This window comes from Cherax quadricarinatus, unplaced genomic scaffold (genome assembly GCF_038502225.1).
Source record: "Cherax quadricarinatus isolate ZL_2023a unplaced genomic scaffold, ASM3850222v1 Contig114, whole genome shotgun sequence".
Lineage (NCBI taxonomy): Eukaryota > Metazoa > Arthropoda > Malacostraca > Decapoda > Parastacidae > Cherax > Cherax quadricarinatus.
Window position 1 is genome coordinate 210001 of NW_027195140.1, and position 19165 is coordinate 229165.

At 37.4% G+C, this 19165-nt stretch overlaps 1 protein-coding gene across 1 annotated transcript in view; it reads left to right on the forward strand.

Moving 5' to 3' along the window:
* LOC128698360 (sodium/hydrogen exchanger 9B2-like) overlaps nt 1-19165 on the forward strand; it is a 153602-nt gene that overhangs the window by 70981 nt on the left and 63456 nt on the right. The window contains exon 5 of the mRNA XM_070080056.1: nt 16697-16780. Within this exon, the coding sequence (XP_069936157.1) occupies nt 16697-16780 (84 nt within the window). The remainder of the gene's footprint in view (nt 1-16696; nt 16781-19165) is intronic.

Genomic DNA, 19165 nt, shown 5'->3' on the forward strand with positions numbered 1-19165 from the left:
CAAAGGTATGCTAAGTTCTTCTTTACATTCCTTTAACACCCTTGCAAACAGTTCATCAAGACCTGGGGATTTGTTAGGTTTTTGTTTCTCTATTTGTCTGAGAACCATGTCACTAGTTACCACAATCGTGCATAGTTTATTATCGTCCTGTTCTACATAATCTATTATTTCAGGAATATAGTTAGCATTTTCCTGGGTGAAAACTGAGAGGAAGTAGGTACTGAGAATTTCACACATATCCTTATCACTGTCAGTGATCTGACCTGAGTTACTCTTAATGGGCCAGTCTTGTTCCTAATCTTACTTGCGTATACCTGAAAGAACCCTTTTGGGTTATTCTTTGAATCCCTTGCGACCTTAGCCTCATAATCCCTTTTTGCTTTTCTTATTCCTTTCTTTATTTCTCTCTTTAATTGAATATATTGATTTCTTAACTGCCCATCCCCTCTTTTGATACGCCTATATATTCCTCTCCTTTGACCAATGAGATGTGTTCATCCATTTGGGATCATTTTTGTTAGATCTAATTTTCCCTACTGGGCAGCTAGAACTATGCTCTGAAAAACGTTATATTGGCAACCAAGATCACCTACCTGACCCATAGCTAGGACATTCCAATTTAGCCCACCCAGGTAATTTTTCAGTCCAATGACGTCGGCCAAGCAAAAATCTGGGACAGAGTTTTGATTGCAGTTATCTGGGTAATTCCATGATGTATTGAAACTAAGTGATTTGTGATCACTTTCCCCAAGCTCACCATTAACCTCAAAATTATTAATTAGTGAATCTTTGTTGGCAAGAACCAAGTCAAGCAGATTGTTTCCTCTAGTTGGTTCTGTCACAACCTGTTCTAAAAAGCAATCCTGAACTGCATCAAAAAAGTCACTAGACTCAAGATTTCCTGTCATGTTGTTCCAATCAATTTGTCTAAAGTTAAAATCTTCCATTATCACGACATTTTCATATCCAGATGCCTTATGAATTTCGCCCCATAACAGCTTACTGTACTCCCTATCAAGGTTTGGGGGCCCATAAATTACACCCGAAAATAATTTGTCACGTCCCTCGAGAAACTGTAGCCAAACAGATTCCGTGCTCGATGTTTCTAATCTTATATCATGTCTAAGACAACAATTTAAATTTTCTCTGACATACGTCGCCACATCACCACCCTTCCTGTTGACCCTATCAGTGTGGAATAGTTTATAACCCTGTATGTTGCATTCAGAAGGCATTTCTCTATCTTTCAGGTTGAACCAGGTCTCTGTTATACCAATAATATCTATATTACCTACACTTGCAAGTAATCTTAGCTCATCTATCTTATTTCTTAGTATTGATTTTACTGTACTGTTAGAATTTCACTGTGCAAGGAGACTCAGCTTCACAATCTGGGAGTTTCACTGTGAAAACAAGACCTCACACATTTTAAGTTGTCCACTTGAACTGAGTCTTCCTACAGGAATAAGGAAGAAAAATATAAATATTTATACATGCTGTTTAAATACTGTATATGGGGTATCTGGAGGGAATTATTATTCTTAACCATGAACGTTTAATGGACGGTTCATCAAATCCCAACAAAATATGATTGTGAAATCAGTCAGCTGGGCTATACATCCCCTCGCCTTTAATGTATCATCTGATGTCTCCACCTGATGTTTACACCAAGTGTAGCACACATTATGGCCCAAGGCATTTCTCAATGTATGGTATAACGCAGGACACATAATTCCACGCTATGTGATAATAACAGCACCTGTAATAGTCTTGTCAAGGGAAATGAGAGGCAACATAACATAGCTGGACAAATTACAGAATGGGTGAGGCTAGAACCCGTGACAAGGGAGTCCTAAAATGCACAGGTCAGTGCAGTTTTCTTGTTACGATATCGTGAATTATCATCGTTGAACGACTGTATTGAAACGGAAGTTTTGTTTCTAACCATCAACAGGTAGTTAACAATTCTTTTTTTTTGTTTGTTTACACAGACTGTACAGACTAAGAGCTGTTATCCTGCCTCAGCTCATTTTCAAGTCCAACCCTATCTAAGGTATACTACCATTAAATTGGATGCTACCCACAACAATCGACTTACACCCTGGTACCTATGTTACATCGTCCAGCTTACCACCGGCTTCTTACTCTGACCAGTGTCATAATAATGTACCTGGCTTTAATATTGGAGCATTGTACTTCATATATCGGAGTCACTGCCAACTTTAATATCCAGAATATTGGGTTTGTTCAATATATGTTCATAAACATATTCTAACTTTCGTTCCTCATCAACTTCTTAAGGCTTTTTTTTTATCACTTCACACCTCCTACACAAATAAAATTTGCAATAGTCTCCACTGTACGATCATGTCTTCTGACTCACTGGTCATCGTCTCACGCTGGTCACAAGCGCATTCAACATTTTCTAGTACCTTAATATGTCTTGTATATTTCTCGTTTTCATAACCACGAGGTTTTATTTTATTTGAAAGGCATAGATAAAATGTTCATTTTTCATCACTATATCATTCCTTGCCCAGCCGTGGACTAGTGGTACTATCGAATGCTCCTGTAGGTCATCTCCATCCATTGATGACACCAAGCACCACTGTCAAGCTTTGGCTTCCACCCATCTTGTATGCACCGTGAGAGACACATAATAATCCACCTTGCACAATGAGAACATTTAGAAATTTTATGGTACAGCAACTAATTTGCTGTTTATAGGTTGTAACTGTGGCTTTCTCCAAGTCAGAAAATGTGGATTACACCATGAATCCAATGAAAATGCAATATATTTACTTTGAATTTCCTGTTGAGGCTTCAAGGCACTCGTTCTAAATTATTAAATTTTTTTCCAACTTATCCAGGAAAAGCTTGCCTCTACCTGACGACAAGAGATACATTTAATTACGTACTAGTATATCCATAACCTTCAGTGAGTTAATAGGATTCTTTTTAACTGTATGTTTAATTTTAATTATTCACATACCACTGATTCTTTTTCGGTACTGTTTCAATATTCATGGTATCATATTTTTGTAGATTTGGTTCTTAGTCCCGTATGCAGGTGCGTTTGTGAGAAGAAAACCAAACGGGTACGAAGGCTCTCGTCGGTCTCCATTAACAAAATTGTCGTCGGCAAAGGCCAACGACATGACCCTTACAGCCTCATTTGACAGCATATTAGCAGCACATACGATAGAGGATCTCTGTGTTTCACCAACCATGTCTGCCATGAGCGACTTTAATGGTTCCATTATAGGTGGACAAAATATAATCTACAAAACCTTTCGGGGCTGGATCATTAAGTAAAGTCATGTGTATTGTCCAGGGGATAGGACACGTTCAACAGTTAGGTATCGTTATTCCTAAACGTTTTGCCTACACAGTAGACTTCTTTATTCGAGTACAGAAGAGGCAGCACAATGTAACCAGTCCCTCACCCATGAAGACAGTTTTGTTGTAGTCAGTCCCTTTGCCTGGAGAAGATTTTTGTTCTATAGCCTGGAACAAAGCTGAAGCAACAGTATGGAGACATATTGTCAAAGGTGAGGCGCAGATAATGTTAACGACAGAAGAGGCGGAACCAACTAGTAGAAGTGAGAATGTAATCACTGAGAAGGCACCGCAACACATCGATATCTTCATACAGAAAAACATCTTCGATAACTTTTTTACGTGACCACTAATTATAAATGAGAAGGGATGGATTTGAGAGGGACCTGTCCTCTCAATGATAACATTCTTACTTCTGCTCATCGGCTCCACCTTTCTTGTCGTCAAGAGTATCTGCCCCTCATCTTTGACAGTATATAAGTTTCCATGCTATTCCTTCAGCTTCATATTGTTCCAGACAATGGGAAAAAAAATACTTCTTCATGTTGAGGGACTGACCATCTCAAAACTACTACTTCAGCAGTGATGGACTGATAACATCGTCTTCACATCTGTATTGCTTCTTCTGCTTCCTCTATACTCTACTATAGGAGAAACGTTTCGGAATAAAGGTACCTAACATATATATTAACTTGTCAGTATTAGATATCATTATGATATTCGTACTGCTCAGTGGTTAACCGAATCATATGCAATTTTTATGGGGAATTTTACCAGCCAAGTTTACTTTCGACAGAAAATAAAATATACTTAGCTTCGATGATGATTCAGACTTCCTGCAGCCACATTCAAAAAGTCTCCATCGAGAGAATCTCGGTATCCCCACATCTGAGCTGTACAATAGCGAGTATTAATTATATATTTTACCACAAAGGAGCGCATATTTCAGCATTTCACATCTGAAATGCTTAGTTGTACTCATTTGGTTTGGGCTCAAGAGCCCACACCTCACTGCCTTGAATAGGACAGCTTTAATCATCTTGTATCTGCCAAACTACTGCAGTATTTAATAGGCTCTACAAGCGAAATTAAAACTTACCTTCCTCACGTAACTTGAGCTATGGTGTTCAAAGCACCATTTAAGACCGATATCGGTGACTTGATTGAAGGTTTGCGTGTCTCGAGGAATGTTGCATTGTTCACCATTGCTTTGGAAATGTTCTGCAATCACTCACCACCATTTACACTACACTATTCACACTATTCAGCTCCAAGATCTGTTCATAGTTTCATGGTATTATGCACAGGAAGATTGGTTACACTTAACTGCATAATTAATTCTACCGCAAATTTCCTGGTTATATAAGGGAACTAGTCTAATTTTCCTAGTTTCCTGAGATTGTCAAAATGAACAAGATTCAAGATGGCACTAGTCACTACTGTCCCTTTGTCCTTTTCGATAAGTGGACGATGCCCACGTGACACACTTTTCTCATTCATTCCTTGAAGCAATCTGAGCTTCCAGCGCTCCTTTGCCCGCTTCCCACTAGGAAATGTTGAATTCAGTGTGATTTTTCTCCTTGCTAAACATCGTCACAATATTCAATACAAGATGGTAGATGTTGAGGATTTTGGCCTTACCTGCTGTGTTTATTATAACTATATATAATGAACACTTAGCTGATAAATGACAGCAATTCGTCTACACAGCCGCCCCTGCAGACGAGGTCTAGAAGCTGTCGAAACCATCACAACAGTGGGCTGTCAAGAGATACAATTTGTAAGTATAAATTACCCCTAGGGGGTGTTATGTCAGCATATTTCATTCGATGATGGCTGACGAAATACCTACTTGTTTGGACTCAAAAGTCCACACCTTACTGCCGATTATAGGTTGATTACAAACTCCTTGTGACTCAAGAATTGCGCAATCCCCCGATCTACAAGAAATTCGTAACATACCTTGCTCTTTGTAACGTGAGCTATGGTGTTCTCAACACCTTCGACAGGTATCGGTGACTTGATAGAAGCTGAAGTGTCCTTGGATGTCCATGTCTTCCATTGTCTAGGAAACGCACACTGGTACACTATGTTCCACAAGATTTGTCTTTATTGTTCACAATGTATCACAAGAGAAGCTGATCACACTTCTCTGAAATGTTTGTGTTAGAGACACTTTGCTCACACTAACGCACAGATCTCCTGGCGTCAGTGTCACTCTCCATAGAGTCAAAGATAGTCTGCCAGACGCCACAGCGCTCCATGCCGTCACTGCCCTAATACACACAAAAAAAAAAAAACGCTGACCTAGTACCTTGCATCCTTGTCACCTCCTCGATGAAGCAAAGCAAAATGTTTGTTTCTTGCTGTCTTAATCATAGACAACAATGTACATTATCTTTACTATGGTAATAAAGTGGGAGCAGGATTTTCCTTAATTGTCCTGCTAAGTAAGAGATGTACTGTCTCTTATAAAAATACACGTTGCAACACCGCTGCAAGAAGCAGAGGTCACTTGACTATGTGGCATAGCATCTGTGATCAATTACTCACTCTAGCAGTAAACAAGACGCTCGCCCCTTCTGAGTGGCCCCTCAGGGCTGAGAGGCTTGGCCCCTCAAGGCTGAAAGGGCTGAAGGGGGCTGATACCCCCCTCCTGGAGAAAATTTCTCCACACTGGGGGGCGGCGGAGGTTCGCTGCAGGTGAACTATTCATCACTTAACATTAATTTAATTTTCTCACTCGCCACCACTGCTGCTTGTCTTTTCTGAACAGCTTTAGTCTGTGTGGTTTCTGGAGAATCACTAATTTTGTTTTCAACACTGTGTAATTCTAACGGCACTAGTTTATTTATTGTCCGCTTATTCACTACACCTTTGCTTAAAACATCAACTGTCCTGATGATTCCATTTGCATCAGGATATATGGTCACAATTTTTCCAAGTGGCCATTGGGACCTCGGACCATCATTGTCGATAATCACTATGTCACCAGGTCTTAAGGACTTATGATTTTCAGGAACACCAGCTCCATAGAAGTGTTCTCTCAATGAGGTGAGATAGTCTTCTCGCCAAATTTTCTCCCAACGTTCAATCACTTTATTAAGGTGTTTGAATTTACGTCTGAGTTGCTCAGGTTCGAAATAAGTAGGATCCTCTATGATTTCTTTATCATTCATGGGAGGAACAGGTTCGAGCCTTCTGCCATGGAGTAAATGAGATGGACTTAACACTTCTAAATTGTCCAGATCATCGGTAACATAAGTTAGAGGTCTGTTGTTGACTCTATTTTCTATTTCAGTCACAACTGTACGGAATTCTTCTAAGTCTATTCTCTGACGATGAAGAGTCTTCCTTAAACAACGTTTTACAATGCCGATCATTCTTTCATAAAATCCGCCGTGCCATGGAGATTTAGGAGGAATGTATCTCCAACGACATCTGCGTTGATTCAGCATCTGTTGTACTTCTGGTTGATCAAAGATCTTGCTTATATAAGCAGCACCAGCAACAAAGTTCGTTGCATTGTCTGAAATCATCAGTCTGGGACATGCCCTTCTGGCTGCAAACCTTCTGAATAATTTGATAAAAGTTTCAGCAGACATGTCAGTGGCTACTTCTAGATGTACTGCTCTAGTTGTAGCACAAGTGAACAAACAGATGTACACCTTGATGGGAACTTTGTCAACAGTGTTGGTTAAAATTATTGGTCCAGTATAATCTACACCTGTCACCTCAAATGGAGTGATATGACAAACTCTTTCAGAGGGATATGGAGGTGGACCTGGATACTGACATACTCGCATATCGTAGTGACGACAAGTAATACAGTCCTTTATTTGTTTTTTCACACTTTGTCGACCTTGAGGTATCCAGTATGATTGTCGTATATGACAAAGTGTGTCAGCTACCCCACCATGTAACACGTTACTGTGGGCGTTCTGCACAATCAGTTTTGTTAGCCAATGATTCTTGGGGATCAATATTGGATGTATGGCTTCTTTAGGTAGTGAAGAATTATGAATTCTTCCTCGACATCTTATTATCTTTTCTGAGTCGAGATAAAGTCCTAAAGAATTAATCATAACAGGTTTCTTTGGGGATTTATCTTGTGTTTCTAGAAATTTATATTCTGTAGAGAAAACATCTTTCTGTGTTAGTTTCACCCAGTATTTAATGGGTTCAAGACATTCATAATCAGGTTTTATTCCTTTAATGAATTCAAAGACAAGAGCTGTAACTCTTAATAGTTTACCCAAAGATGAGTATTTAGATCCATCAATGACTATTTCTGTTGTGTCTGCAGTATTTACACAACTTATTTCTGCTGTGTTCAAGCAGACTGTTTCTTCTGGCATAATGTGAGCTTTTTGCTGAGGCCAGTTATTTTCATCAGAGAGCCAGTTCGGTCCGTGGAGCCATAATTTATTATACACAAATTTCTTAAGTGGGACACCACGTGACAACATGTCAGCTGGATTCTCTTGGGTAGAGACGTGAAGAAAGAGATAATCTCTCTGCATCTCTTTTATTTCTGCTACTCTGTTCTGTACATAAACCAACTTACTCTTATTATTTCTTAACCACTGGAGAACTGCCTCATTATCACTCCAGATCACGGTTTTCTCAATAGTGAGATGATCAAGTACTTTGTTGAGATAGACAGCTAATTTTGTACCTACATAGAGTGCTGTCAGTTCCAATTGTGGTACTCTTCTGACCTTCAAGGGTGCTACCCTGGCCTTTGAAGTAATTAGTGTACTTCCTTCAGCATTACTCATGTAAGCTACAGCGCCATAACCTCTGGTTGACGCATCACAGAACACATGTAAGGTGTACTTGTTTCCCTCTTGACCTATTTGTCTGGGAAATTTAATTTGATGAAGTTGTTTAAACTCCCTGGATATTTCATCCCATGCTTGACTAATTTCTAGAGGCAAGTTCTCATCCCATCCAATTTTGAGTTTCCATGCATCTTGCATAAGCATTTTACCTTTTATGGTAATTGGTGAGACGAGTCCTAGAGGATCAAAACATTGTGATACCTCTGACAGTAAACTACGTTTAGTGAGTGTACTGCATGATTTATTGTTTATCCTTTTGAGACTCAAAGTATCTTCCTGTGTGTTCCAATTAAGTCCCAGCATATTGTTGCAATCAGGAATTTCAGTTTCAGGGAAATCTTTGATAAGTTCCCTTAATTGCTTTGAATTTGTATTCCACATCCTTAGAGGCATATTTGCTTCTTTCATCTCCTTGTTAGCTTCTCTGTATAAGGATTTCAAATCCTCCTCTTTATTCACAGTACCTTGAAGATTGTCCACATAGAAACTTTTCTTTAAGACTTCTTTGAAGGGACTTTCAGATTTCTTCAAATGTGTATTTAGAGTAGCTTCTAGTAAGAATGGGGAGGATGTTGCACCAAATAATACTGATTTGAAACGATAAGTTTTCACAGGACTTTGAGGATCATGTGGATTTTCAGGCCACAAGAATCGAGTATAATCTCTATCTATTTCTTGTAGTCCTACTCTTAAGAAAGCCTTGGAAATATCAGCCGTGTAGGCATATGGGTTTGTGCGAAATTTCATAAGCACGTCTCCAAGCTTCTCAGTTAGTGAGGGTCCGGTCATCAGACAGTCATTAAGACTTGCTACATCTTTATTTGCACGTGCGCTGCAATTATATACAGCACGTAGTGGAGTGGTTTCAGATTCTTTTCTGACTCCATGGTGCGGGAGATAATGAGCGTTTGTCTTCAACTTATCTTCGACTATTTCCTCAATGAATTTATTGTCCAACTGTTCTTGTATGATATTATCATAGACAGTCAGTAGCTCTGGATTCTTCCTGAGCTCATGTATTTGTGCTTTCATCTGTCCGAAAGCCATGCGATAATTGCTAGGCAGATGTGGTGGATTTAATTTCCATGGTAACCTAACCCAATACTGTCCATCTTTATATTTGACAGTGTCCAAATATTGGTTATAAGTCTGAGACTCTTGTGGGCTTGGTTTATTTACATCAATACCTATCGCATCTAAATCCCACAACTTATCAACTGGTTCATTCATTTCTTCCAGTAATGATAATTTTTGCTGTGGTACATGATCAGCGGTTATTCTCGTAACTAGTACATTTTCCACTGAATCAATATCAGCTTCTTTCCCACTTTGAGAGGGAATGGGACCACATATCATGTGGCCTCCTGCTGTTTTCAGCAAGTGAACATCATGTTTACTTACTATATTTTGCACAAAACAGTGATAATAATCACTTCCAATGATTAAATCAATTGGACTAATTGTGTCCGTCTGTATGTCAGGACAGGCTAACTTGACCTTAGCTGCTTTCAGTGCTGCAACTGTTTCTTTTAATCCCTGGATCTGCACAGACTTAGGCAAATCATCTACTACCACAGCTTCTACTGTCTTTTTCCTGTTTCCTAGACCAACAGTGATTTTGGCTAGGTCATATGTCTGTTTACCAGAATTATGGAAAAAACCAGCTATATCTAACTGTATTTTGGCATAGGGTTGTTTATTCAGTTTCTGCAACACTGTTCTTCTTATGAAGGACCTTTGTGAGCCTTGATCAAATAGTGTTAGCACATTGGTTTTGTGTAATTTATTAGATAACTCAACTCGAGCTATCGGGAGAGCAGTTGCTTTAAACTTATCTCTCACATTTAATGCTGTTGCTTGTTGACTTCCTGATTCTGTGGAAGTCTGCTGCTGTTCAGCAAAAGTATTTGGGCATAATGCTGTATGATGCATACCCTTGCATTTAAAACACTTCTTCAGTGAGCATTTTCCTCCCTTGTGTTCACCTAAACACTTGATGCATCTTTTCAGCTGATGAACACGTTGTTTACGTGCCTCCATTGATGTGTATTGAATACAATACTGTGCCCAATGTGTTCCATCACAAAGTACACATTTTGGAGTACGTTTATGTATGACAGTCTGTTTACTGTCTGTTGTATTCACAGCTTGATAAATGCCTATATGGGATTTCCCATTATGTGGTTTAGTGGGAGTAGGTATACTCTTTTTATACTGAGTTGAAGGTTTATTATCCACTGGATTTGTGGATTTTTCATCTTGTCTCGTTGCTTGCATGCATGAAACTATTGTTTGTAAACCATTGCTAATTTCTTCACAAGTGAAATAGCATTTATTGAACATAATATTTAATCGTTCAATAGTTTGTGGTGACAACTTATCTTGTACAATACCACTGATAAACCAATCACATTGTCTTAGGTCATATTTAGCACCTAGAGATATGAGACTATTGTCTAATGTGATTCTAAATGCCTGTAAGTCTGAAAAACAATGTTTGGGTGGCTTCAAGCTTGATATTAAGACTGCTTGTCTAACTCTAGCCTTGTCAGCATCAAAGTAATTGTCTGCTAAGACACGTAAGGCTATTTGATAATTACCTTTAACCACCGGAAATGACTTAATCAGTTCATAGGGTTCTCCCTTCACAAGACATTTAAGGTAATTGAACTTAGCAATCTCATCTATGTCAGTTCGTGAATTTACTATGGATTGAAAACCACTAATGAATTCTTCATAATTATGACCTTGGAAAATAGGTAATGACAATGTAGGTAAGCTTGGTAATGGGACACTTGTTGTTGTTACAGGTGTAACAGGTTGTTGCCCACTAGTTATAGTAGGTCTCTGTGACAGAGTTTTACGGCAGATAACCTGTTCTCCTGTCCACCTTAATTGTTGATCACTAAAAGTATCCAAAACATTTTTAATTTCATCCTCAGATGGATCTGATTCAAGAAATTTATTTTCATAATGTGTATAGTCTGAATTAATTATTTCCATACGTTGTGTAAATAATTCAAACTTGACCTCAAGATCATCAAAATCTATGTTTGTATCTTGAGTTAATCCTAGACAGACTGAAATTAGATTTTCTAATTGAGTAATCTTAGTCTGTAAAGACTGAAACTGAGTTTTCAAACAAGCCATTTTAATGGTATACTGAAAATTCTAGCACCACACTTAGAGTGTTTAAAAAACACTGTACTGCTATAAACAGCTGAGTTTTTGTTATGCTTAAGTCAGCAATAATCGAGTCAGACACTACTGACCCACTAAGCTTAACCTCAGGGTCAATGACCATGAAGGGTACACAGTACATGTGTCTGGTGTTTATGGCTTGTGTGCTGTGTCAGCCTGACCATGATGATTAATCGTAAATAACGATGTTATACACTTCATTCACTATACACTATAAATGTCACTGTATAACTGTAATCACACGTGAATATTACTTACACATATATAAATTTCACTGTTAATATATATTTGAAAGCTTACACTTCATATATAAGTTCCTTTAATATAACAGGTAGATCTATAAGAAACAAACTTTAACACAATCTTGTCTCTTAATTTCTGTCTATAAACATTATAAACACTATGTGTATATATACACTCAGACAAACATCATCACTTGGGTTGTCTTAATCAGCGATTTCTCGAGATTGGAGCAGTTGATGGAGGGTGCAGGATACCATCCCCCGTCTTCTTGTTGGGTGAGTCACCCAGCTCCCGTTTTCGTTGGGTGAACGCTGGGTGAGCGCCCGTTTTCTTTTGGCTGCCCATTCTCTGTGATTGAGTCTGGAGGGACTCATTTATACTGATTTATATTGTAAAACACTAGTTTTACAGCTTTTTTCGAAGGACCTTGGCTCATAGGTTATTTGTACACTGTAGTACAACATATTTGGACCACAGTGTGGTCTTTATCCGGTTCGAGCACGACCAAAACTCTGTTGAGGATTTTGGCCTTACCTGCTGTGTTTATTATAACTATATATAATGAACACTTAGCTGATAAATGACAGCAATTCGTCTACACAGCCGCCCCTGCAGACGAGGTCTAGAAGCTGTCGAAACCATCACAACAGTGGGCTGTCAAGAGATACGATTTGTAAGTATAAATTACCCCTAGGGGGTGTTATGTCAGCATATTTCATTCGATGATGGCTGACGAAATACCTACTTGTTTGGACTCAAAAGTCCACACCTTACTGCCGATTATAGGTTGATTACAAACTCCTTGTGACTCAAGAATTGCGCAATCCCCCGATCTACAAGAAATTCGTAACATACCTTGCTCTTTGTAACGTGAGCTATGGTGTTCTCAACACCTTCGACAGGTATCAGTGACTTGATAGAAGCTGAAGTGTCCTTGGATGTCCACGTCTTCCATTGTCTAGGAAACGCACACTGGTACACTATGTTCCACAAGATTTGTCTTTATTGTTCACAATGTATCACAAGAGAAGCTGATCACACTTCTCTGAAATGTTTGTGTTAGAGACACTTTGCTCACACTAACGCACAGATCTCCTGGCGTCAGTGTCACTCTCCATAGAGTCAAAGATAGTCTGCCAGACGCCACAGCGCTCCATGCCGTCACTGCCCTAATACACACAAAAAAAAAAAAAACGCTGACCTAGTACCTTGCATCCTTGTCACCTCCTCGATGAAGCAAAGCAAAATGTTTGTTTCTTGCTGTCTTAATCATAGACAACAATGTACACTATCTTTACTATGGTAATAAAGTGGGAGCAGGATTTTCCTTAATTGTCCTGCTAAGTAAGAGATGTACTGTCTCTTATAAAAATACACGTTGCAACACCGCTGCAAGGAACAGAGGTCACTTGACTACGTGGCATAGCATCTGTGATCAATTACTCACTCTAGCAGTAAACAAGACGCTCGCCCCTTCTGAGTGGCCCCTCAGGGCTGAGAGGCTTGGCCTCTCAGGGCTGAAAGGGCTGAAGGGGGCTGATACCCCCCTCCTGGAGAAAATTTCTCCACAGTAGAATTCTTGTTATCTAGCTATAGGCTACAATTCATAAAAGTCCCAAATTGTAGATAAAGTGGCCACGGGTTTTTCCTTAATTTTCCTGCTAAGAGGAAGAGATTAATTACTCTCATGTAATTTTCACTTGTAGTTGCAATGAAGTCTGATCTCTAGTAAGAAGAAGGAGGCATGACTATGACGCTGGCACAAACACACTGATCCAATTAATCTGTTTATGAGGAAAGGAGTCCATTAGCCCTTTCCAGGAAGGCTGAGTCCCTCAGGGGGCTGGAGAGGGCTGAGAGATACCCCCTTTACTGGAGAATTTTCTTCACACTAGGGGCGGGCGAAAGTTTGCCGTAGGTGAACTAATCATCCCTTAACACTATTTTTATTTTCTCACTTCCCACCACCGCTGATTGTCTTTTCCTAACAACTTTAGTTTGTAAGGTTTCTGGAGAATCACTAAGCTTGTTTTCAACACTTTGTAATTGTAATGGTACTAGTTTATCTATTGTCCGCTTATTCACTATACCTTTGCGCTTAACTTCAACTGTCCTGATGGTTCCATTTGCATCAGGATGTATGGCCACTATTTTTCCAAGAGGCCATTGAGTCCTTGGACCATCATTGTCAATATGTACCTGAAAATCATACGTCTTAAGGACGTATGATTTTCAGGAACTCCAGATCCATAAAAGTGTTCTCTCAGTGAGGTGAGACAGTCTTCTAACCAAATTTTCACCAATCGTTCAATCACTTGATTAAGGTGTTTGAATTTACGGCTGAGTTGCTCAGGTTCGAGATGATTTCTTTATCATTCATATTGTCCAGATCATCGGTAACATAAGTTGTTGACTATTTTCTACTTCAGATACGACTGTTCGAAATTCTTCAAAGTCGATTTGCTGACGATGAAGAGTCTTCCTTAAACAACGCTTTACGATGTCTATCATTCTTTCATAAAATCCGCCTTGAGCTGGAGCCTTAGGAGGACTGTGTCTCCAACGACAACTGCGTTGATTCAGCATCTGTTGTACCTCTAGTTGATCAAAGATCTTGCTTATGTAAGCGGCACCTGCAGCAAAGTTCACTGCATTGTTCGAAATTATCAGTCTGGGACACGCCCTTCTGGCTACAAACCTTCTGAATATTTTGATAAAGGTTACAGCAGACATGTTAGTGGCTTCTTCTAGATGTACTGCTCTAGTTTTAGCACAGGTTAACAGATGTACACCTTGATGGGAACTTTGTCGATTGTTTTAGTTAAAATTATTGATCCAGTGTAATGTACACCTGTCACCTCAAATGGAGTGACATGACATGCTCTTTCAGAGGGATATGGTGGTGGACCTGGATACCGTAGTGACGACAAGCAATGCAATCCCTTATTTATTTTTTCACACGCTGTCGACCTTCAGGTATCCAGTAGGACTGTTGTATGTGACGAAGTGTGTCAGCTACCCCACCATGTAACACGTTACTGTGGGCGTTTTGAACAATCAGTTTTGTTAGCCAATGATTCTTACGGATTAATATTGGATGTATGGCTTCTTTAGGTAGTGAAGAATTATGAATTCTTCCTCGACATCTTACAATCTTTTCTGAGTCGAGATAAAGTCTTAAAGAATTAATCATATTAGATTTCTTTGCGGATTAATCCTGTGTTTCCAGAAATTTGTACTCTGTAGAGAAGACATCTTTCTGTATCTGTTTTACCCAATATTTGACGGGTTCATGAAATTCATAATTAGACTCTGTCCTTTAATGAATTTAAAGACAAGAGCTCTAACTCTTAAGACACATGGATCCAATTAATCTGTTTATGAAGACGTAAGAGAGTAGTAGGAGAAATGTCCTCTGGACAGGATGGAGTGAAACCGTGATAGGTTGAAACTCTACCGAATTATGGTGATAGGCGATTTTTAAGTATTAACATGATTTCCACCCCATGCAGTGTGATCCATAGATCCATAAACAAGCTCATAAATCTGTCCCCATCCCACGCATATTCGTCATCCTCACACCATGTGGTTCATTGTAAAATTAGCATTAGAACCGCGATGGTTTTCTCACCTTCCATGCTGTCTGTTGGTAAACCTACGTACCAGGATGTTCCATTAACCAAACATGTGACATTTTTGTCATCTTGCGTTGGAGGCTGACCAAAGTGACCTAACCAAATTTCTTTCACTGAACTCCTCAAGATCTAGCCGTTTAATATCATCTGATTCTTGCACATCCCATGTGCCTTCTACCACTTGTTTGACACACTTCACTCAGTCTTAAGAATATTTCCTCTGCAAATCACAATAATTTTTTTTTCTCATTCTTCGCCATTCCCAGTTATTCATATACTGGGTTGACTTTCTGCTTCCATTACCATCTGTTAACTGGTGTACACTAGAGTCATTGTCCACCTGACTCATAATTAATTAACAGATGATCGTAAAGTAAATGGGGATTTAAAGCCTATCCACTACACGAAGATCATTAAGGATGTACATAATCATTTTACTGCCAAACACGAAAACTTTAACCCCTAAAACCTTTTATCATATATACTCTGAGAGAAGTATAACTCTAAGAGTATATATTCTATGATTAATAGTTATATAACAAAAATATGATTGAAAGTTACTTATTATAAGCATGAAACATTTTCTTGCTATTTATTTTGGTTACGAAAATTTTATGTATCCTATTTTTTCAATATCGTTTTACAGGCTGTTACGCAAAAATGTGGGATAGCTGGGGGCTTGAGCCTGGTCTAAGGGCAAAGGTAAAAGTTACACACATCTCAAGCCCAAACAAGCCACCCAGGGCTATCCCAGTCAAAACAGAAAGCGCTAAACTGGTATGTGTACTTCAAGGGGTTGGGTAACACAGGGTTAGGCAAAAATCCCAATTAGGAAAATATATCTATTTAGTCACCATAACATAACATAACAGAAAAACCTTAATTCTAAACGCCCAAATGAGGGTACACACAACAGCTGGCTGGAGGTTCAGCCACCATAACACTAGGCTTCGTCAGCGTCAGGCCGTCATTACACTACAAACCTCATTTCTTATTTCTTCACTCATCCCACAGCACCCTGACCATGTCAGAGCCTGGGTGAACATACAGGTAAGCCATATGCGAGCCTATGGCTTGAGTTGGATAAACAAAATGAGTGTACAACTACAAACTTATCTTAAATACACAGCATCTCCGACGCCAGCCTCTACACACCATGCTAACGTCACGTGACTCCCCCAAACCACCTTACTCTGTGTACCCAAACATCCTTGGAAAATAAATCATTAACAGAATTTCTTTATAATTACAGTTAGAGTACTTTACAGTACCCCCAAATGCACATTATAAATTATAAAATTATTCTTTACAACTATAATATACATATTATTATGGCACACTTCTCCACTATATGTACATTACGATGTCATGCAGAACCCTGCATAACACAGGCATTATCAGTTTTATTATTATGAAAAATTCATTTTTTTCCAGGCTGAACTGGAAAGTACTGGACCAATATTAGTACTGACTTTAGCCTTCGTTGCTGAGTTAGGCTGGCACAGACTGGGCACCGAGGTAAGTGTGCCATTGTTCGTATCTTATATGACATGTTTCACACTTCCTTCCTGTTTTATGTTACCATTGACAGTATTTTGTTAATTCCCACTCGTCTTACTTAGTTACATTCATATTTTATCTGCAACATATCAACATTTTGTCTACAACATATCAATATTTTGTCTACAACATATCAATATTTTGTCTGCAACATATCAATATTTTGTCTGCACCATATCAATATTTTATCTGCAACATATCAATATTTTATCTGCAACATATCAATATTTTATCTGCAACATATCAATATTTTATCTGCAACATATCAATATTTTGTCTGCAACATATCAATATTTTGTCTACACCATATCAATATTTTGTCTGCAACATATCAATATTTTATCTGCAACATATCAATATTTTATCTGCAACATATCAATATTTTGTCTGCAACATATCAATATTTTGTCTACAACATATCTATATTTTGTCTGCAACATATCAATATTTTGTCTACAACATATCTATATTTTGTCTGCAACATATCAATATTTTATCTGCAACATATCAACATTTTGTCTGCAACATATCAATATTTTATCTGCAACATATCAATATTTTGTCTGCAACATATCAATATTTTGTCTACACCATATCAATATTTTGTCTGCAACATATCAATATTTTATCTGCAACATATCAATATTTTATCTGCAACATATCAATATTTTGTCTGCAACATATCAATATTTTGTCTACAACATATCTATATTTTGTCTGCAACATATCAATATTTTGTCTACAACATATCTATATTTTGTCTGCAACATATCAATATTTTATCTGCAACATATCAACATTTTGTCTGCAACATATCAATATTTTATCTGCAACATATCAATATTTTATCTGCAACATAGCAATATTTTGTCTGCTACATATCAATATTTTTGTCTGCAACATATTAATATTTTGTCTGCAACATATCAATATTTTATATGCAACATATCAATATTTTGTCTGCAACATATCAAAAATTTGTCTGCAACATATTAATATTTTGTCTGCAACATATCAATATTTTGCCTGCAACATATCAATATTTTGTCTACAACATATCAATATTGTATCTGTAACATATCAATATTTTATCTGCAACATATCAATATTTTATCTGCAACATAACAATATTTTGTCTGCAACATATCAATATTTTGTCTGCAACATATCACTATTTTGTCTACAGCATATCAATATTTTGTCTGCAACATATCAATATTTTGTCTGCAACATATCAATAATTTGTCTGCAACATGTCGACATTTTGTCTGCAACATATCAAAATTTTGTTTCCAACATATCAATATTTTGTCTGCAACATATCAATATTTTGTCTACAACATATCAATATTTTATCTGCAACATATCAATATTTTATCTGCAACATATCAATATTTTATCTGCAACATATCAAAATTTTGTTTCCAACATATCAATATTTTGTCTACAACATATCAATATTTTATCTGCAACATATCAATATTTTATCTGCAACATATAAACATTTTGTTTCCAACATATCAATATTTTGTCTGCAACATATTAATATTTTGTCTGCAACATATCAATATTTTATCTACAACATATCAATATTTTTGTCTGCAACATATCAATATTTTGTCTGCAACATATCAATATTTTGTCTGCAACATATCAATATTTTGTCTGCAACATATCAATATTTTATCTACAACATATCAATATTTTGTCTGCAACATGTCAACATTTTGTCTGCAACATATCAATATTTTGTATGCAACATATCAATATTTTGTCTGCAACATATTAATATTTTGTCTGCAACATGTCAATATTTTGTCTGCAACATATCAATATTTTGTCTACAACATATCAATATTTTATCTGCAACATATCAATATTTTATCTGCAACATATCAATATTTTATCTGCAACATATCGATATTTTGTCTGCAACAAAATAATATTTTGTCTGCAACATATCAATAATTTGTCTGCAACATATTAACAATTTGTCTGCAACATATCAAAAGTTTGTTTGCAACATATCAATATTTTGTCTGCAACATATCAATATTTTGTCTGAAACATATCAATATTTTGTCTGCAATATATCAATATTTTGTTTGCAACATATCAATATTTTGTCTGCAACATATCAATATTTTGTCTGCAACATATCAATATTTTGTCTGCAACATATCAATATTTTGTCTGCAACATATCAATATTTTGTCTGAAACATCAATATTTTGTCTGCAATATATCAATATTTTGTTTGCAACATATCAATATTTTGTCTGCAACATATCAATATTTTGTCTGAAACATATCAATATTTTGTCTGCAATATATCAATATTTT